A 22263-nucleotide genomic window follows, 5' to 3' on the forward strand; every position below is an offset into this window, starting at 1 on the left:
CCCTCTTCTGGGGCATATGGCCTTTAACACATGGATTAAGGACCTCCAGAATATGGACACCAGGAGACACGGTGGAACAAACAAACCGTACCCTGTCTACTGTTCTAGTAACAGAATGGCACAAAACACATTTACAAGTAAATATAGTCTGGGGTGAGCCTATGAAGAAAAATAAAGCAGCGTAGGGATGGAGGGTGAAAGAGACAAGGGACTTCAGAAGGAGGTACTTGAATAGAAACGCCAAGGAAGTGACAGAGAAAACCATGGGAAGGTCTGGGAGAAGGGTCCTTGTGGCTGAGGGAACGACGGGTGTGAGTGGACTGGCAGGGAACTGCTGTGTGCATAGCAGAGGGAGGAATGGGGGGGTTAGCAAGTCATGCAGAGCCTGGAGAGCTGGCTTCTGCAAACTAACTGAACACAATGTCACCCCTGCACTGCTGCTTAGAACTTGCCACAGAGCTTCTGGTTTTCTTTTTTTATTGTTGTTTTTAGGTGCAGATGAAGGATTTTCGGTTTTCTTACAAGTTTAAAATGGCCTGCAAAGAGGACGTGCTGAAACTTTGCCCCAACATAAAGAAGAAGTATGTAGTTTTTAATAGATTCATCCTGCTTCTCTAAAATCCCTCTTAGCTGCTGAGAGTGAATGTCCAAGATGTCAGGTGACGGCCTGCTGTCTGGCAGCCCAGTTGGCCCTCCTGCACACTCATTTGGAAGTGTGGCGAAATACTGCATTGTCTGGACATCATTTTTATAACTGCTGAGAACCACAGCCGGAGATGGTAGTTCTGATGCGGGAAGTCTACAGGCTAAAGGAGCATGTTTAATTTCGCCAGTTCAGGCTATATAACTGGTGGAGCAGATACAGGTTGTATACTTAGAGGAACAAGTTGCAGTGTGACTACAAGACATTAGCTGACTTCCTCCTGATGTAATTCCATTACATCATCTCTTCATGGAAGGAGCAGAGGCTTTTACTGAGTTAGAGATCTAGTGAAGAAATAAAAACTTTATTAATTTAAGAATCACATCTTCAGAAGGAGAGTGATGAGCTTGTACAGCACGGCTGCCCAAATTCTTCCATGTCACTCTTTGAAACGCACGCTTATAGAACATATTTCTTACATAAACCAAGTTCCCATTTTGCTCAGGTTTCTGTACTTTTCAGAAATGAGTTTCACAGTACATCAAAGTCACAGTCCAGAGTTAAGAGCAGCATTCTTCTCTGGTCACATGTTTTAACAAAACAAGTGTTGAACTGTCCTTGCCTCTCTGGCCTCCCTACCAGTCAGGAATATAGTCAGCTTTTGGGCTGTGGTTCGACTTTTATAACGTATATAGTCAAGTTGCTGCTTTAGAGCTCTGAAAACACAGTGAGCCCTACAGGAAAGGCAAACATGGGACAGAGGCTCGTGAGTTCTGGGAGGCGGTGTTGCCCCTGGTTCAGCCCAGCTCTCAGCCGTCTGCCCTTGCGTGGCTTCAGCCAGTCTCAGGCCTTCTCCTTTCCTTGGCAGGGTGGACGTGGTGATCTGTCTGAGCACCACCGTGCGCAATGACACTCTACAGGAAGCCAAAGAACACAGGGTGTCCCTGAAGTGCCGCAAGCAACTGCGGGTGGAGGAGCTGGAGATGGTAATGCCTAATACCATGGCCTCCAGTCCCAGAAACCTCGGGAGCAGGGGAAAGAGGGTTGGGTGAGGGGTGAGGGCTAATTGAAAGATTTTAGCCACTATTGTGATGGCTAAAACTTGGATCAACATGCTAAACATATGACAGCTTCTTGTTTTACTGTTTTTTGAATAAAAATTTTTTATTGCGCTTAACTGGAAGTCCAAAGTAGATAAGCTGTAAGCATGCAGTACGATCATTGCATCAGTAATGTCCTCAAGGATCAAAGGACTCTCCCTTTCACTCTGTTATCCTTGCACCAGCTTCATCATAAGGCCAGTTTCCCTCATGATGGCTGCCTGCAACACCTGGACCACCTGCTCCAAAGTTCATCCCCAGTAGGAAAAGAAAAGGAAGAAAAACCTCCCCCAGCATGAAAGATCCTTCCCTTCAATTTGATTGTGTCAGTTTGAAGTCTGTGCCCACTCCCTGGCTAACAGCAGTCTCCAGGGCGACGCCATGCACTGGTCACGGAGGTGAAGTAGAAGTCAACCACAGTGTGCACTATAAGAGAAAAATTCTCTTGCACAAAGGAAGCCCAAGGCCATGTAGCTAGCTAGTGGCAGAAATGAAACTAAATCTTCGTTCTCCTGCCACTTGGCTGTGTAGAAGTTGTGATTACCAGATCCAGTCAACAAATAAGTTTATAGAACATTTGACATCTCCAGCTCAGAGTAACTTCCCTTTACCATGCTGCTTCCCTCTCATGCAGACAGAGGACATTCGTCTGGAACCAGATCTGTATGAAGCTTGCAAGAGTGACATCAAGAACTACTGTTCCACAGTGCAATATGGCAATGCCCAGGTAATGTTTTCGTTATTTTTTAACTGCAAAAGTAATGTGAAGGCGACATTTTAATAACTAATTCTTCTCTGGTGGGATAGACCCCATCACATGCTATCCAGCCTAATCATCCCCTCATGAGCTACGCCAGACTTTCCCCAAAGTTTCTCTTTGTCTCCTATTCTCTCTCCTCTTTCAGTTTACTTTGTCTGCCTAATAACCTCTTAATGATCCTTCATATGCCTCCTCCTCTCTATAGCTTTTCCAACACTTTGCACCTGCATAATTAATTATTCCCTCACTATGTTACCATTGTACAATTCTTAACTAAAGGTCACACAAGAATCACCTAGGAAACTTTTAAAAAATATACATGCAACAGAGACCTACCCAGAATAGTCAGAAATGAAGTACAAGCAAATTATTATTATTGTTTTAATGTTCTCCCAGTGACTCAGCTGCCTCTTCTAGTTCAGGGCATTGCCATGGATCTTTCCTTTGAGATAATAGTTTCATTGTCTTCTTCTGTTGCTGTTAATCCTCACCCAAGGATATTTTTCCATTGGTTTTCAAATAGAGTGGAAGGGAGGGAGGGAGGGAGGGGGAGGGAGGGAGGGAGAGAGATTGATTGATTTCCTCCTGCAGGGGCCAGAGCATTCATTGTCTTCTTGTATCTAGTATTGATGCAAAGTCTGAGGTCAATTTGATCCTCATTTCTATGTAGGTAACCTATCTCTGAGTTTTCACTTTATCTTTAATAATCTGTCATTTCACTGTGATGTGATTAGGGGTGGTATTTTTATTTCTTCATTCTGGTTGGCTCTTTCAGTCTCAGAATTCATGTTATTCTGCAGTTGATTCTTTTTTTTTTTTTTGGTACGTGGTATGGGCCCCTAGCAGGAACCGAACCTAGAACTCTGGTCCACAGGCTGACGCTCCAACCGCTGAGCCAAACTGTCCAGAGCTGCAATTGATTCTTTTAATAACCTGTTCTTGCTTGTTATTTACCACTTTCTTCTGTATTGTTCTGAGGATATTAAATAATATGTTTTTATTGCTTTGTTACCTTTTCCCTCAGTTATTTGATGATTCTTGGTTATATCTGAGGATCTCACAGAAGTCTTATGACTTATGCTACAGCCCTAGCTACTGCAGCTTTCCATCTGCTTCCCTTCCTTATTGTTTGCAGATGATCAGAGGGGAGGGGAGACTTCAGGGTATACTTCATTCACTATCATAAAACCCTCCTGTGCTACTTTATGCTTTTTTAAAAGACTTTATTGTTGATGCTATTACAGATGTCCCCATTTCCCCCACCCCCCTTTGCCCACCTCCACCCAGCTTCTACCCCCCTTTCCCTGTGGCCGTCACCTCACTGTTGTCTGTGTCTGTGGGCTATGCATATATGTTCTTTGGCTAATCTCTTCACCTTCTTTCATCTAGCCACCCACTCCCCTCTGAAAGCTGTCAGTGTGTTCCATGTTTCTATGCCTGTGGTTCTATTTTGTTTGTCAGTTTATTCTCTTCATTAGATTTCACTTGTGAGGGAGATCGTACAGAATTTGTCTTTCTCTGACGGGCTTATTTCACTTGGTATAATATACTTTATGCTTTTATGTTAATCCACTCATCTTTTTTGTTGTGCTTGTTTGTTTATATAAGTTTGTCCTGTGCAGGGTAAAAATTGGGTCTAATACACATCTGGCTTCTATGCTGTATTCTCATGTGGTAAGAGATGAATTGAACTGAACCTCCTGGTTTGTGCCTACTGTCTAGTCAGAGTTATTGCTCCAGGGAAAGTCAGAGAGCCTCAGGTGTGCTCCAAAAGGAATCTTGACAAGGAGCAGCTCTAGAAAGCAAAAGAAATCAGGAATCCTGAGTAGGTTTCCTTCACTTTAGAGTCTAGTGCAGCCTGGTATTCATTCATTATTTATATACAGTTTGGTTTACTATTAGCTCTGAAGTTAAAAGTCTATAAATGTAATTCTCCTTGGTAAGGAAATTCTGATTTCTATTATCTAGGAATTAGAAATGGAAGGTACTTGGATAGAAAGATGGGAATGTACTAAGATCTGAATGCTCCCGTCAGAATACATGGATTATCTATCCCAGATACACCCCTTAACTTGACCTTAACTCTTACACCCTAGATTATTGAATGTCTAAAAGAAAACAAGAAGCAGCTAAATACCCGTTGCCACCAGAAAGTTTTCAAGCTTCAGGAGACAGAGATGATGGACCCTGAACTAGATTATACGCTCATGAGAGTCTGCAAGCAGATGATAAAGGTAAGGGGTCCAAAATCAAGCATTAAGCACAGGTGAGTAAAAATAACAGCATAAACCTCTCTAAATGTCAGAGCAAATTCATACAATCTTCCCATTTTTACTTATTTATATAGCTAAGACGTGATTCTCAGAGTCTGGTCCCTAGACCAGCAGCATCAGCATCAGCATTACCTGGTAAACTACAGATTCCTGGGCCCTACCCCAGATCTACTGAATGAGAAACTCTGGGAGTGGAGCTGTCTGGTTTAACAGACTTCCCAGGCGATTGTGATACATGCTCCTGTTTGAGAACCCCTGAGCTAAAATAACTGACCTCACTTAGTCCTTAGCCACAAATAAATAGAGATCCAATGAATATATTATTGGTTTTGGGGGTGATTTGTGGTAGTATATTAAGAAAGCCACCATCAAATGTCCTGATCATGAATCCACCACAATCAAAAGGCTGTCCCATTCTACAGGTTTTTTGCTTCATTTGCTTCTCCATTGAACATTCTCTAGAGCAGGACTCACTTGAGAACTTAGACCTCAGTTCTTGGATCTATCCATGACAGAGAGGTTAAATTTAAGGTTCTGACCCCTTATTTCAGCTTCCCTTTAAAATAAAATGCTAATTTTCACCCTATCAAATAAATTCCAGAAAGTTGTGCAAGTTAGAAGTCTCTTTAGCTGGGCCTGGTAGAATTAAGTCCTCTGTAAAAGTGGAACTATCAGGCTCTGATTTGCAGGAATTTCATAAAATTTTGATGACTTTTATGAAAATCAGTGAGCAGTCCACATCCCCATATTCATATGTCAGTAGACTACAATTTATAGGTAGAGATGGAGTTTTTTACTAGTGCAAGATGGAACTCTGACTGCAAGGATACACCAAGATGGGTCCTTTCCATAAATCCCTGTCCACATTGGTTAGTGGGTAATTCCTAAGTTTTCCATTGGAATCTGGTAGATATTTGGCCACCTGGTACAATGTTATATTCATGCTTAATAATATTTAAGTTCATCCAGCCGGTGTGGCTCAGTGGTTGAGTGTCGACCCATGCACCAAGAGGCCACTGGTTCAATTCTCAGTCAGGGCACATGCCCAGGTTGTAGGCCCGATCCCCAGTTGGGGGCATGCAGAAGGTGGCCAATCGATGTTTTCTCTCATCAGTGTTTCTGTCTGTCTATCCCTCTCCATTCCTCTCTCTAAAATCAATAAAGGAATAGTAAATAAATATTTTAAAAAATAATAATAATATATAAGCTCATGAGATGCAACAGCCACGAAGGTAGGGAATAGGTCCTATAAAAAGTAGGAAGTTCTGAGGTGGGAGAAAGAAATGTGAGAACTACCACAAAGAATAGATAAAGAACAGGGAACTTGAGGCTGAGTGCTTATTCACACTTAGCCATTTCTCTTGTACCAAGTGATACCTTCAGGCTACTTCTGTCATAAGCTTCTCAATAGATGTATGAGTGATACAGGTGATGCAGATGGTGCTAATTGCCACATTTGAATAGCTGTTTTTATAAAACTTTGATTCTTTGCAGAGATTCTGTCCAGAAGCAGATTCCAAAACCATGTTGCAGTGCTTGAAACAAAATAAAAACAGTGAATTGATGGATCCAAAATGCAAACAGATGATAACCAAGCGACAGATCACCCAGAACACAGGTAACATCCTGGCTTGGCTTTCCTGGCCCCATGCTTAAAATGGAATAGAGTGGCCCTGGCCGGTTTGGCTCGGCGGTTAGAGCGCCCGCCTGCGGTCCGGAGAGACCCGGGTTCGGTTCCCGCTAAGGGCATGTACCTTGGTTGCAGTTTGTCCCCGGCCCTGGTTGGTCGTGCGGGTGGCAGCCACTCGATGTGTCCCTTTCACATCAATGTTTCTCTCTCTCTCTCTTCCTCTCTCTCCCTCCCACTCTGTCTGTACAAAAAATGGAAAAATGTCCTCGGGTGAGGATAAAAAAAAAAAAAAAAAAATGGAATAGAGTGGGCATATCCATGCTAAATTAATCTGTAGATGCTTTGTTGCTTGTAAATTTTAAGGGAGAGCCTGGATGTAAGCAAAATGTCTTACTCCTTCTTTGACTAGTTCAGATAGTTCAGAATAACGGAATGAAAGCCATAGGAAAGAAGAGGCTAAAAAAATAGAAAATTGCCTTCGAAGGGCATACAAAAAAAATCAGGGATAGATTTCTTGAAAAGTCTAGAGATTTAATAAAACCAATAAATAAATTATTGGTTTATTTGTGGTCATTGATATAATATGCCCCTTTTTGGAAGGTGGATCTCTAAAAATTTCTGAATCCAGTTGGAATATTTTACCATGTTCTTATCACTTTCTGCTCTAGATTACCGCTTAAACCCCGTGTTAAGGAAAGCCTGTAAAGCTGACATCCCTAAATTCTGTCATGGTATCCTGACTAAGGCCAAGGAGGATTCAGAGCTGGAAGGTCAAGTCATCTCTTGCCTCAAGCTGAGATATGCTGACCAGGTAAATTGGCCTGGGCTCTCCACGGAGATGTATTTATGGAGACACCTCTGTTCCTAGCAGTGGTTTTCTATGGAAGGCCTTACTTCACTTACTTCCTGAAGACCTTTTTCATACCTTCTCCAAGTCAGGGGCCAAATAAAAAGCTGAAGTTATCCAATAGGCTGACATAGTCTCCCTTTGTCACATGTAGCGCCTTTCTTCAGACTGCGAAGACCAGATCCGGATTATTATTCAGGAGTCTGCTCTAGATTACCGACTTGATCCTCAGCTCCAGCTACACTGCTCAGATGAGGTAGGATTTGGGTATGAAACTGATTGTGAAGAGAGCTGGTCAGAGAAGTTTGTATTGGATGAAAGTTCTTTACTCCTTTTCCCTAAGCCTGACTCCAGGGTTAGTTCAATTCCCACCTTTTAGGCTCTCCATTGTCTGAGATCCTGGTTCTCTGTAACAGTGAATTAGACTTGGCATTAGTCCTTGTCACCATACAGTGCTGATTCCGTATTTTTCTATTAAACAAGAGCATTCTGTTATTATAGCCATCTGCATATAGTTTGTTCTTCCCTTCTCCTAATTTAGTCAACCCTTAACACCCCAAGACTTGTCAGAAAGATAGGAGTGCTCCCATCATAGCTCTAAAGAAGTGCCTGTCCTTGGAAATTATTTGACTTCCTGGCTCGAAAAGGCCATGTGAAGAACTTGTTTAAATGTATGTGAACTTTAGGGGATCATAGCTAAAAATACATCAAAAAAGCCTACTCAGAGCTCTCCACAAAAGATAAAGTTTTTAATCTGTGCTGCAGGCTGTGTTTCGGGACACGTGTGTGTGTTTCCAAGTTGTGAGTCTGGGTTGACCCTGGACCTCTGAAAATGTCAAGCATTTGCTTTTAGTATTTTATTTGACTCTATAATCTTCTTCTGTGGAATCAGGAAGTAGCCCTAGATTTAGTCATTGACCAGTGCTGGGACAATCTGTCTCACATCTCAGGGTTGACGTCATAAAGATATGTGCATGGACTTCCTGTGCCAGTCCTTGTGAAGTAGAACAGAACTTAGTACGTATCTCGTTCTGGAAGGAGGGGAGTGAAATCTACCAGGAAGCTTTTTGAGGAGAGCCCTGGGCATGTGTGGGAGGGTCACCAAATCTACACATTTCAGAGATCAAGGTTTCTGGTGAGAATAGGGTGGCCTTGTTTTCTGTGTGTCTCCTGAGCAGATCTCTAGTCTGTGTGCAGAGGAAGCAGCAGCCCAGGAGCAGACAGGTCAGGTGGAGGAGTGCCTCAAAGTCAACCTGCTCAAAATCAAGACAGAAATGTGTAAAAAGGTAACCACCACCAGTCGCCATCCCCACCCCACCCCCCGCCGTGTTTTCTCTCCTCTCATGTTCCTTTTAATGCTATAGTCAGTACTTTTTAGTAATAAAATCTACATTTTTTTTTTTTTAATCCTTACTCGAGGACATTTTTCCATTTTTTGTTCAGATAGAGTGGGAGGGAGAGAGGGAGAGGGGGAGAGAGAGAGAGAGAGAGAGAGAGAGAGAGAGAGAGAGAGAAACATCAACATGAAAGGGACACATCAAGTGGCTGCCACCCACACGACCCAACCAGGGCCAGGGACAAACTGCAACTGAGGTACGTGCCCTTAGCGGGAACCAAACCCGGGTCTCTCTGGACTGCAGGCTGGCGCTCTAACCGCTGAGCCAAACTGGCCAAGGCTAAACTTTTCTTTACTGATTTTTAGAGAGAGAGGATGGGAGAGGTAGAGAAAGATAGAAACACTGATGAAAGAGAACATTAATTAGCCTCCTCCCGCATGCCCCCACTGGGGAATTGGGCCCACAACCTGGGCATGTGCCCTGACTGGGAATCAAACTGGCGACCTCTTAGTGCATGGGTCAGTGCTCAACCACTGAGCCACACCAGCCGGGCGAAATCTAAACTTTTTTTTCCCCAGAATGCTATGCTGTTCCCTCTTACCAAACTTTAATTTTGTTCTTCACCATTAATGGCCTATAGCTTAATTATTCCTTCACATGTAGTAATTATTTGTGAATATGTCTCCTTTCCATGACTAGACTGTTGTTTAAAGGGCACTCTCTGAGTGCAGTACAGAAGCAAAATGTCAGTTCCAATATATCAGTTAAGTGTATTGCATTCATAAAAATCAATGAAACTAAGAATTTAATTCATTTGAGAAACATCACCTAAAAACAAATTTATCAAAATATGACTACTAAGCAAACATTACTTTGCAAATTTGAAAATGAAATAATATATTTGATCTTTTTTTAAAAGCATTATCTTTTTTTGAAAAGTGTTTCAGTGATGTCATTGTTGAGTCAGTGTGAATATTGTGTGTAAATATTTTCATGTGCCAGAACTCTCTAATTTCTAATGGTCTGAGTTCAATAAAAGCTAAATCTAGATATTTTCCTTTGTCATCAGATGGTCCCATCTAACTTTGAAGAGGACTTTTTGAACAATATTTGAGTTTTGTTTCTATTATTGTTGTTTTATAGGACTACAGTTTTTCTCGTTTTTATTTAAGAAATCATTTCCAGGCTTTACCTCCTATAATTTCACCGTGTATAATAAGAGGGTCTGCAGAGTTATTTCAGTTCTATTACGTTTGTATGTCTCTTGTTCAAAACTTCTTTAAATGCAAATAATAACTCTCTTTGCAGTAACATTTTTCAAACATTTACTTTTGAGTGGGAATTTTTGTATAGCATATTACTCTGATTTTCAGATTTCACATTTTCTTCTTAAAGTAACAACATAACTATATTACAGCAGTGTGAATACTAACATAGTGTTTAATAACATGGCGTATCAGAATGTCAGAAACCCAAATCTGATCTTACAAGTTCCTGCTTTGCTTAGCAAACAGCTTTGCATTCACTAGGTCCCCAAGTGTATTTGCTGAATTAAATTGGATGATAAAAATCTCCATTCTTTGAATTAATTATCACCACATTGCTGCCTGTCTCGAAGTAGGCTTTTTTGTTAACCCTCAACCTTCCCTCCTTGACTCTTGTTTGTACCTAAAGTATTTGCAGACAACAAATCTGATGCATTTTCTCTTTAAAAGCTCTCTCTGAAACATTCTTTCCTTTCTAGGAAGTGTTAAACATGCTGAAAGAAAGCAAAGCAGATATCTTTGTGGATCCAGTTCTTCATACAGCTTGCGCCCTGGACATTAAACACCACTGTGCAGCCATTACCCCTGGCCGAGGGCGTCGTAAGTCACTGTGTTCACTCTGACCCTGTCTGAACTGTCTTGGGAGGAACAAAGACTTCCCCCAAAACATCTGCTGCAGCTTAACCACACACAACATCCTCTGGGAACCTGGTTGATGCTGGGACTAGGCCTTTGTAGCAAAACAAACTTTGGAATAATCCTGCAATTTGAACTGACCTAGCCGTAAAAGTTGAGTTATAAGGGAAGAATATGTTAAGTCATCATCATGGGCCTCTTTCTCACCCTGTCTAATCTAGAATAGCTTCGTTAGCTTCCCCAGTGGCCACATTTGTCTCAATACATAGGTTCTGCGTGAGGTAGAACCTGGACAGGTGTAAAATTGTTTCTGTGTCATGTGTGCCCAGTAAAAATAAGAGATATTTTTGGAAGGACTCCGGACAATCCACCTTGGAATGAAATATTATTCTCCATGTTAGATCTTAGGTCAAGTTTCCTAGAATGGATGTAACTTTGTTCATCCAACAGATCTGAAGTCTCTGGTGATTAGGTAGCCTTCTCCCTGAACCTTACTGAAATTTCTCTGCTCCATATGATTTCAGACTCTTCTTCTCCCTTTCATTCCACAGAAATGTCCTGCCTCATGGAGGCCCTGGAGGATAAACGGGTGAGGTTACAACCTGAATGCAAAAAACGCCTCAATGATCGGATTGAAATGTGGAGTTATGCAGCAAAGGTAATGACCAAGAGAGTCTCCTGAAGTGGCCATCTGTCCTATCAGATTCCCAGTCTCTTCAAGATACATCACTGGTTTTCTTGTCCTTGTTGTGAGGCTGGCAGTAAGTATATTTGAAAAATCTGTCTGTCTGCCTTTAAGCCTTCTTGGCTGTCTGAGAGCCTGGAACCATCACCTTGCTTCGCGTTGGGCTGTGTCTGCAAGGCTTTGCCAGGGCCATTACTTTCTGCCCTCAGGTGCCTATAGTTTACCACTAAAAAGTGAGTCACCCAAAGGAAGGATGTGACTTAAGCCAACTATGCAAAGAGAAACTAGACATGCCCATGGGGAAAAGAAAACTATCCAGCCACTCTTGCTGTATAACTTGTTTTGCTAATTTTGCACAGTCTATGGGAGAAGAATGTGTATGTGAGACTGGAACATGGAAAATAGTAGGATAAAGAGAGACATCAGGACACTAGTGAAAATGTATGGTACCCAGGCAGACTTGGGCCGGGGGAGATTTTTCCTACAAAAATTCAGCCTCAGTGAGAAGAATAACAGTTCTTCTCGTGTATACATTGCTTTGTAGTTTACAAATCACTTTGATGGATATATTACCTCATTTAAATCTTGAGACCCTATGAGGTAAGTGGAAAGATTATTTTCTCACTTTATAGTGGAGGAAACTGTGACTTCAGAAGTTCTAACTTGCCCAAGGTGAAAAAGTCAGGTTTCTAAGTCTGCGCTCTTTATGTCTCCTTGTGCTGGGACAGACATTCCTGAGGTCAGGAGAGAGAACACAAGGACTCCTCCTTGGCTGGTTCCTCCCATCACTCCTGTGCTTAAAGGTCAAGGGTAACAGGCAAGTGGGAAAGACCAGAGAAAGTCTTCATACCTAGACATAAGGGACCGTAGCTGTCAAAATAACAAGCACCTTCATCCCTTCTCCCAAGGGAACAAAGTCAGCTTTGAAGTCCTTGGTTAGTTGAGGCAGCAGAGATGAAATTAGTCTCCTCTTTCCTCACCGGTTTCCACTTTTGAGCTGCTAAGAATTGCTTCAGTGTAACACCACTGCTTGTTTTGTGTTGACAAATGTTGATGCTCAAATCACATTAATCTGAAGCCGCCTGCTCTATTTTGTGTACATGGGATGATCATAGGAGCAGCCCAGACATCTCTGGGCCAGCCCTTTTCAGGCCCCTATGCTAAGGTGAGACTCAAAAGAACAGATTTGTGGGTACCTGGGGAAACTGCTCCGATTTTGCCATAGCAGGCTACTAGTGGGGTGCATTTAAGAAAGCAGTGAGGAAAACTGGTTACATTGTAAATATCTACAATGGGCAGGGGTTGAGGGTGAAGTATATTTAGTCCCTATACCCCATTTGCATATTATTTTTGATGTGGGGGAATGAGTGATATAATCAGGAGTGAAATCAAGTCAAGATATAGAATTAGCATACCAAAAAAATTTCAGTTTTTTTTTTAAAAAAGCAGCAAAAATGATGAATAAAATAAATCGGAATACATAGGAACCTGTGACCTTTTGCAGGTCACTAAGCCACCTCTGGGTCTTCATCTGTGATACGGGAGTAATAAAATCTACTTGTGAGGATTGGTGTGAGGACGAAACGATTGCAAATGGGTTGAGCCTTTGCCAGGGCCCAGCACATCGCCCAGTCCTCAGCGTGAGGACTGTTATTTTGTTGGTGGTAATGATTGCTGGGATGAGACTCCCCATCTTTGCATTTGTATTTCCTACTCTTCTTTTTTCTCCTAACCATCCCTTTTTTTCTTCTTATAAAAATGTTTTAATTGAACTTATTGGAGTGACATTGGTCCACAAAACCATACAGGTTTAAAATATACAACTCAACAAAACATCGTCTGCACCCTGCTCGCTCACCTATCGCCCAAAGTAAGGTCTTTCCGTTCCCAATTTATTCCCCCTTTGCCCGCTTCCACCTCCCCCGACTCCCCTTTTTCTCTGGCTATCAACATATTGTTGTCTGTGTCTATGTGTTTTCTATGTGTTTCTATTTCCTATTTTGTTTGTTAAATTATTTTGTTCATTAGATTCCACATAACAGTGAGAACATATGGTACTTGTCTTTCTCTGACTGGCTTATTTCACTTAGCATAATGCTGTCCAGGTCCATATAATCTTTCACGGTAGATACGTACAATATTATGATCAGAAAAAAATAATTGTAGCTCTTGTCCTTTGCCCTTGCTCCTCAAAAGAAATGATGTAAATTAAACTAGGAATCGAAGTAGGGTAAGTTAGAGCTAGCACCTCCCCCAGCCCAGTTCTCTCTCAGAGGGTGATGCTGTTGTATGTCATTTCAGGTGGCCCCAGCAGATGGCTTCTCTGACCTCGCCATGCAAGTGATGACATCCCCATCAAAGAACTACATTCTCTCTGTGATCAGTGGGAGCATCTGTATATTGTTCCTGATTGGCCTGATGTGTGGACGTATCACCAAACGAGTGACACGAGAGCTCAAGGACAGGTAGAGCCACCTTTACCACCAAAGGAACTACCTGTCCAGTACCCAGTTTGTACAGCCCTCCTGTATAGTATACCCACTCACCTCGTTCTTCTCAGAGGTGCCACCAACACCCATGTTAGAGCAGCAGCAGGTATCCACTGCATTGCCCCATCTCAGACTCCGCCCGTGTCATGGTGTCCCTCTCCTCCTGACCGTTTGTACAGCAGCAGCAGCAGCTGGCCGCTTTGGTTGTCACCTTTGTTGGCAGACTTAGGTTTACCTGCCTGTAGACGAGTCTCTCTCATACCAGTGGAACTACCAGTACTTCCAGAAGCAACTCACCTGACCTGCAACTCAAATGATTTCTTTTTTATAAAAAAAAAAAACACCAAAAAAAAAAAAAAAAGGAAAGAAATTTTTAAAGAAAGAAAAAAATGTATATAGTAACACATCTCCAACTTTGATTTGGGCAATGGGGTTATTACTTCTGTATGACTGTGTAAAATGAAGACAGGATATTAGAGGGGAAACACACCACCCAATATGCTATAACTGGGATGTCTTGCTCCTTTCTCAAAAGCACCTTTGGGCCATGTCAGGGCCATGGACTTCACCAAGTGGTGGGAAACCACTAACCAGCCAACTTTGGATCCTGTTTTCTTCTGCTGAAGCAGTGATGCCTTCCAGTTTCCACCCTAACAGCCACTGGTGGTCAAGACCCTCAAGGCCATATGTGTTTCTATGATCCCCTTACCTCAGTGAAGTAAAGCATGAGCCTCCCTAGGCCAAAGGCAAATGGATTGGGGAGAGGATCAAAAATCTGTGATGCTGATCTACACTGAGAGGCTGGACCCTGAGTCCCCAGGCAGCAGAATCCCAGTGATCTCCTCCAGGCTAGTGCAGGACTCTTTTACATTGGTATTGCTGGCGTAGCAGTTGCTCCAGAAGTCCTGCCAGGAAGCAGTGATTGTGGGGAAGGGGGCTCAACCGGAAGGAGGAGCAAGGGATTGGTTCACTTTGCTTTATTTTCCAGACAACAATTCAGGTCAGAGACAATGGCTTATAAAGATTTAGCATGGTCTCAGGGTGTGACTGGCAGTCCAACCTGAGCTTTTTGCAGGCTCAAGGCCACCTTCCCAGACAAGATCTTTCTGCCTCTACATGGAGAGGGTGTGGAGCATTATTACAGTAAAAGATGGAGGCTTTCTCCGGTTCTTTTTTTGATTTGTTTATTTGCTCTGTACACCCACTATAGTAGGCATTGGCTAAATGTTGTACTTTTCAGAATCTGAGTTTAATGGAAGCATATTCCTGGCCATCCTCCCTCACCCTACCAGTGTAGAGGTGACAGGTATGGAGTGTCCAGGGGGAGGAGTGCAGGCGTCACGGCTCTACCTGGCACAGCTTGGCTGGAGTTTGGAGCATGGAGTCACAGTGGCTGCATAAGAGGGCGACATGTACAGTAGGAGATATATTTATATAATATATATTTTATTAACCTGTTAGACGTCCACAAAGTATTATAAATCATGTGCCTAAAACTGTCTACATAGACCATGGCGCCCGTCCTCCCCTGCCCCTCCTTTGCCTCTGTCCATGTGTGCCGCGGACCTACACAACATTTGTCTTCCCTGAAATGTGTTCAGTACACAGTGGGTCAGTTTGTGGATCAGTTGATCCAAATACTCCTTGTCTAACCTGACTGACATATATTTGATACTGTGGTTTTCTTCTTTTTTTTTTTTTTTCATTCCTCCTTGCTACCCCTCCTAGAGGCAGTGGGTTCCGAAAGCCAGTTGTCTATTCCCCCTGCCTAGGGTAATACAAGTCACCAAGGGGAGCCACTAAGCTGCTTGTTTCCCTCAGCTCTTAGGGTCTTCCAGATTCTCAGCAACTGTTGTAAGATTCTTCAGTCTCATAAAACTTGAAACTCTTGGAGCCTGAGCACCCCCTACCACCACCACTGCTGGACTGGATTGAGCTGGCCCAGACAGCTCACTCCCAAGGGTTCCCATGTGATGGTGGGGGCTGCTGAGGCTTGGGATCCAGAAGTGGGGATGTCTTCTAAATGCAGGCCCCCATTGATGTGTCTGGTGTGGTTTACAGGATAGGAGTAATGTCCACTATTTGGAGGGGCTGGTACCATTCCCTTCTCTGCAGTCTCCCTCCCAATACATGTAAAACATCTTCATAATTTAATGTGTCTCAATATTTCTGTTCTTTCTGAGCTGAGTTGATCTCATTCATTGTCTGCAGCAGATCTGGAAGTTTGAGGAGTTGGATTCTTGGAACTTTTGTCACCTTTAGAAATGGTCAGAATAGAAGGGATAACTCTGCCTGTATCTTCAACTGCTTGTTGTAAGAAAGCATTTCCCCATGCTACTTGGAATAGTTTTATATGACTGGTTCGTGAGACTCCAAGCAGTACCCTGAGCAGCTGTCTGTGCCCAGCACCATCTGAACCTGTGGCCCACTATATCTGCTCTGTACTGCATTTGGTATAACAAGACAGATTCTGGGGCACCTGTGGTTATCAGCCTCATGGTTCAGTCATGAGTCAATTAACTAGTCAAGAAGAAGAAACCATGGCCCAGTGGAGGAGCTGATGACTGACCATGGCATTTACCTCTTCTGATGTCTAGCCCATAAACAGTAACATAAGCAGCAGGTGGGGCTTTTTTTTTTTTTTTTTTTTTTTGCCAAGGCCAAGGCACCTGGTAGTTGCTGAAAAAGTAAATCCACTGGCCTTATTCGCTCCCTCCAGTGTCTCAGGAACTCATACTTAGTGTGCTCCACCACATTCCAGAGACACCAGGAGGTCATTCTGTGCTGGAGGCACTGTGTACAGGAAATCAGAAATCTGGGCAAAATGTTGAGAACAAGACTAACTGCTCCCTGTACTGGAGCATCTCCCACAGAGGGTGGCTCTGGGAGTGAGACTTTACCCTGGTGTGTCCCTGGCCCTCCTCTGCCATTGCTGCTGTCCCAAGATGCACCAAGATGGGAGCCCTAGCAAAGGCTTGGGTGCTCTGCATTGCCTGGAGGCCCTCTGCCGACACTCCCAGTCCCAGTTCTGTGGGTCCAGTCAGCTTATTCTGAGCCAGTGCATCCTTAGAAGCTAGGGGAATTCTAGTATCTAGTGAACAGGTGTTGACTTGAATTCACATTGCAGGCCTTCGGCGATCTCACATCCTGCACTTACTCCTCTGGGGGACAGAGAGCAGTTCTGCTGTTGGGGAGAGAAAGAGATTCTGCTTTCCTAGAAGATGCGACAGAAAATTACTATTAGATTTCATCTCTTCCCATTTCCTGAGGTTACATCATAGAAGAATCCAATGGTCAAGAGGTCTGTAGCGTCCATTTACATTTTATCAGACAACATGGAAAGGAAGTTATGTGCTGACTTCCTCTACCTTCCCAAGAGAAGAGTCACTCATGTATGTGTGACTTCTGGAAATGTCTCCCATCCTCCCCACCCCCAGGCAGTGGTACTACTTATACCCCAAAGATTCCCACTATAGTGATTTACCAGGGATGGGTAGATTGCTTCATAGGGCCTCCTTTCGTAGCTGACCTCGAAGTTTCTCTGAGAAAAGACCTTCACTTTTCATTTCTTCCCCTCCCTCACCAACAAAATAAACGTTCTTCACATATAACTTATACTGTGTAAGCAGATGTGGAGAAGGAAGCTAGAATAGGGACCCTTAGAAGCAGCCAGCCCAGCTTGACACATTCAACCTAAATTTTGACCATAGAACAAAAAGAATATAGGTTTTGAATGATGTGCATTTTGGTATGTTTCTTTACATTTCAAATTCCTGTAAATTGGAAAAACTTCAAAAATCAAATTTGAAAAATCTCAAAGATTCAAAGATTCCTTTTATCTCTCACCATTTGGACAGCATCAAAGTAGTTTTATAAAATGTAGCACTCCAGTGCCCTGAGCTTCTGGGCTTTTAGGGACACCCCTCACCTCCACACCGGTCTTGGATTCCCAAAGGCCTGGGCCAGAGCAGATGTTCTGGCCTGCCTCCCTCATTTGTCTTTGGTTGGCCACCTCTCTAACTACCCTGCTCCTGGTTCTTCTCATCTCCACCAGGCAGTCAAGAATCACACATTAGGGCAATCAAGTTTGAAGCTAAATCTCCCTTCCTGCCCAGACCTTAGGTAGCAGATCAGTCGTTAGCAAACTCAAACTGACTCTTCAGAGTCACAGGTCCCCAGGCCGTCTAGTGAGATCACTGTGGAGATCCAGGGACTGTTTGCATCTGGAGCACAAAGGTGGGGTGATCTTCTTGGGCTGTAGTGACAGCATCCTGACGGCAGTTTGCTCGCCTTCCTAGCAAGACCCACTGCCACACAGAGGTAGGGAATGTTGGGATACATGCAGTGTAGAAATCTCCCTGGGCAAGGAGAAAATTCAGATAGTGCCTCTATATTCTGTTTTTGCCTTCCCCCAGCATAAAATTGACACCTGGACCCAGAGCCCAGCAGGCCCTATGCCAGACACACTGGGGTAGTTTGAACAGGTTTCCCGGTCAGACTGCAGTGCACTGAATGGAGCGGCTTCTCCCGGCATAGAGTTCCCAGGTTAGTCCAAGCAGGAAAACAGACTGCAGCAAGTGCTGTGTGAGATCTTAGGCCTTTAACTTTTTTTTTAAGAAAGAAAGAAAAGTATAATTTACAAGCCTCTTTTGTAAATGGTTTTCCTTTCTATGTATAAAATCCCTGCAGTTCCTTGTTTTTACATGTTCATGCTGTGTAATTTTGAGATGTTACTGAGATTCTGAACATAATGTGCATTTTTTTTCTGTACAGATGAAATGGGAGAATTTAATAAAGAGTTTGCAGGTTTTTACTTGTTAAATCTTCTCTGTGATGACTGGGAGGATTCTCCAACCCCTGCTCTGCTAGTAGAAGTCTGGAGCTGTGATACTGTTAGTTTTTTAGCATTCTTGGTTAATTAAGTCAAGCAGAGCAGAACCATACGACTTTTAGAAGAGAGATGGAAATCAGATCTGGGTTTTTCTGACTCAGGCTGATGTGTCCAAAATTATTCATTCTACTGATGTGTTTAAACCATGTCATAAGGCTCCTTCCTGGGAGGAGCACCTACCTGGAACCTCTCCTTATAGATATGACAGACACATGGATGGTGCCTGGTCTAGTGGCCACCTTCTAGCTGAGGTCCAGAGCTAGGCTGCATTTATTTTCTGTGCCTTGGAGTTAGTGACTGCCATGACACCCTTGCTGAGCCCTTTCTTCTACCTCCTCCATTCAGCAAAGCTAATTTGCATCTGGGTGTTTAAAAAGTAATAGCTTAATGAATTTTGCATGGTAGCAAAGATTTTTTTTCTTTTTTTTTTTTTTTTTAGACTTTTAAAATTATTATTATTTTTTAAATTCATCACCCAAGGATATTTTTCTATTTATCATTAGATAGAGTGGGAGAGAGAGAGAGACGGAGAGAAACATTGAATTGACAGAGCCCCATCGACTGGTGGCCTCCTGCACAACCAGAGCTTGGGACAAACTGCAACCAAGATACATGCCCTTGACCAGAATCAAACCTGAGACTCATTGGTCCACAGGTCCATGCTCTAACCGCTAAGCCAAACCAGCCAGGGCTTTTTTTTCTTTTTTTTTATTGAGAGAGGTTTAGAGAGAGAAGAAGGGAGAGAGAGATAGAAACATCAGTTGCCTGCCTCCTGCATGCCTATTACTGGGAATCAGGCTCACAACCTGGGCATGTGCCCTGATTGGGAATCAAACTGGTGACCTCTTGGTGCATAGGTCAATGCTCGACCACTGAGCCACACTGGCCGGGCAGCAAAAATTTTTTAAAGTCATATACTCTGGTTTCTCTTCAGATCGCATAAATCTTTCACCTTTTACTAAAGATTTCCGTGGAGAGGAACAATTCTGAGTTTTGAAAATAAAATAAAGTCATAATGTCCATAGTAGGATTTGAGTAATGGGATGTTCAGTGAGAAAGGAATGGTAACCTGGAACCCAGAGTTTCTTCTTAGAACTTTGAATCCATTTCAGCAGCTGTCACTTCGGTGGAGGTCAAGAGAAGGTGAAGAGTAGAAGAAAGGGTGAAGAGGGTTTGAGGACCTTCTGAGCCCCAACTGCAGATAGTCCTCTATGTAGGGAGCTCTGGGTAGCCTTCAGCGCCGAATGGGAGCCATCTAGTACCAGGTGCTCTTGAGTGTCCTAGAGAAGCTGCCTGCTTTGTTGTAAGTGTGGGAAATGAGGTGCAGGGTTCAAGCTCTGTCCCGGTACCCCACAGAGAAGTGGTGCACCTAACCCAGCTGCACTCGGCCCCTCAGGGGGTTGCTCGTGGTGATAGGGAGCATGCTGCCCAGCTGAAGCCTCAGCAGTCTCAGAATCATTCGTCCCACCCCAAGTTTTGTGTTTTTTATTTTTCTGGTAAAAGATGCCTGAGCTTCTACTCTGCCAGCGGTTCACTCTTCTGAGCCTTCCTTTCCTTCCCCCATCACTGCCAACCAAAGCTTCTTCCACAGGGGCTCCACCATCTACACCTTTCTTCCCAAACCCACTGCCGCCCACTTCATTGCTGTCCTACATCCTCAGACTCCCCTGAAGATCGAGCAGATGGGCATCTTCCCCAAGGATATACTGGCCTGAAAACCACATGGCAGGCACAGTAGTAAGTGTCCTCATCAGCAGGGCAGGCATTGCCCATGGTAAGGTGTGTGGTATTCTGGGCTGGGTCTGTGTCTGCCAGGAAGTGGTATTCACACCCAAACCATAAGTCAAGGGAACCCCTTCTCGCTGACTCAGCAGGAAGCTGACTCACCAGCTGCTAGTACCAAAACAAGGTATGGGCCCTGGCAGGGCAGCCCTGCACCACACACTAGATCTGTGGATTAATTTGTCCACTCATCACAAAAGGCTGAGGCTAGAAGCACCTGAGGCAGAGAGGTAGTAGCCACTGGAAATTACTCTGAGGTAATTGATGAGGCATTTACTCTCAGCTCAGACTAGTGAGGTTTTTCTAGAGAGCCATTTGGCAATACCAATGAGAAGTGTAATTCATCATACCCTCTGATCTAGCAATTCTATTTTCATAAATTTATCCTATAAAAATAATTGAACTCATGTATATTGGCATGCCTACAAGGATATAACTATAATAATCTTTATAGTAATGAGAAACTGAATAACTATTAATAGAGCAGAGGTTAAATTTTTAAGTGAGATCCACATCATACAATACTATGCAGCTCCAAAATAAGAAAATGTAGAACTCCTCCTTCTGGATAGGATGGAGTATTTTTCAGCTGAATAATGCTCCCAGTGAGAGCATCTAGAAAAGGTAGTGAAACAGGTGGGTTTTGTGGTTTAAGAGAGTTGCAGAAGTAACAGTAACAAGGGAAGTTAAGACTGTGGAGAGGAGAAAACCATGGAGAGGCAAGTTGACCAAGTGCAACCACTTGCATTTGCCAGTTCTGGCAAGAGCCTGAGGTTTTCCTCAGGCAGAGGCTTTGGGCAGGACAAGAGAAATTAGCAGAGTTTCTAATAGTCTTGCAGCCTGGAGTGACAAAATCGAAGGCTTCGGGGCCTTAAAAATAGGTTCGGGTTTCACACCATTTCATGAAGTCTGAAATTTTACAAGATGGGAGCCAAAAAAGCTAAGGCCAAACTTCTGTAAAACTGGCCAGAATTTTGCAGAATCAGTGCCAGGAAGATAAAGATCAGAGTTCAAGACCTCTCAAAAGGAGACACCCCAGTGACTACACCAGGATTTCAGTTGAAAGCCTTAAAGGGCTAAGCCCTAGGAACCATTTGACAACCACCATAAGTAATAATTGCTCAGGTGAGAAGCATCCAATAGGTGATACAACTTATGGGTGAACATTTGGGGTTTTATTTTGGTGTGTGTGTGTGTGTGTATGTGTTCTGAGAACAGGATACTCATATATTCTCAAAGCACCTCTCTCCAAATTACTACAGATAGAAAAAAAAGTAATTTACCATAGAGAAATCTGGCTGACACAGCATAACCATATGGAATGGGACAAATAGATAGTATGTGCCTCTTGCTAGAATGCATTGAGGACACAGCATCCCTTTTGTGGTGATCCTGTCAAAAATGCATATCCTGAATCTATCTAATCATGAGAAAACATCAGAAAAACCCAAACTGAAGGACATTACAAAATAACTGGCCTATACTCCATCTTGAAAGTAAAGACTATGGAACTGTTCCAGAATAAAGGAAACTTAAAGAGACTTAACTAAATGTAGTGTGTGATAATGGATTGGTTCCTAGACCAGAAATTTTTTTAAATGTTGCTCTAAAGAATATTAGTGGGAGAATTGGTGAAATTTGAATAAGACGTAAATTAAATAATATTTTATTGTTCATTTCCCGATTTTGACCATTGTGCTGTGTTAAACTAAGACTGATGGTTGAGCCCTGGCCAGTTTGTCTCAGTAGTTAGAGCGTCGATCCGCGGACCGGAGAGGGTCGGGTTCAGTTCCCGCTAATGACATGTACCTCAGTTGCAGTTTGTCCCTGGCCCCCATTGGGGTCGTGTGGGTGGCAACCACTCGATGTCTCTCTCTCTTCCTTCCTCTCTCCCTCCTGCTCTATCTCAAGATAAATGCAAAAAT

The 22263-nt window shown here is 43.2% G+C and overlaps 1 protein-coding gene and 1 non-coding gene across 6 annotated transcripts in view; both read left to right on the forward strand.

Annotated features, from left to right (window-relative positions):
• GLG1 (golgi glycoprotein 1) overlaps positions 1-18465 on the forward strand; it is a 144197-nt gene extending 125732 nt beyond the window's left edge. For 2 of the 5 annotated variants that reach the window (XM_036273902.1, XM_036273906.1), the window contains exons 16-27: positions 493-581; positions 1512-1629; positions 2378-2470; positions 4600-4737; positions 6271-6394; positions 7075-7217; positions 7408-7509; positions 8432-8539; positions 10335-10455; positions 11043-11149; positions 13478-13641; positions 16793-18465. In XM_036273902.1, the coding sequence (XP_036129795.1) occupies positions 493-581; positions 1512-1629; positions 2378-2470; positions 4600-4737; positions 6271-6394; positions 7075-7217; positions 7408-7509; positions 8432-8539; positions 10335-10455; positions 11043-11149; positions 13478-13641; positions 16793-16883 (1398 nt within the window). In that variant the 3' untranslated portion in view covers positions 16884-18465. Of the gene's footprint in view, positions 1-492; positions 582-1511; positions 1630-2377; positions 2471-4599; positions 4738-6270; positions 6395-7074; positions 7218-7407; positions 7510-8431; positions 8540-10334; positions 10456-11042; positions 11150-13477; positions 14027-14200 lie in introns of those variants that run through there. The other 3 variants (XR_004961082.1, XM_036273904.1, XM_036273905.1) reach the window with 3 other exon arrangements.
• A 1005-nt stretch (positions 18466-19470) lies between these two features.
• LOC118639711 lies at positions 19471-19590 on the forward strand. The gene has a single exon (XR_004961265.1). It is a non-coding gene; the product is annotated as a U5 spliceosomal RNA (small nuclear RNA).
• Positions 19591-22263: the final 2673 nt, after the last annotated feature.

This window comes from Molossus molossus, unplaced genomic scaffold (assembly GCF_014108415.1).
Source record: "Molossus molossus isolate mMolMol1 unplaced genomic scaffold, mMolMol1.p scaffold_m16_p_21, whole genome shotgun sequence".
Taxonomy (NCBI): domain Eukaryota; kingdom Metazoa; phylum Chordata; class Mammalia; order Chiroptera; family Molossidae; genus Molossus; species Molossus molossus.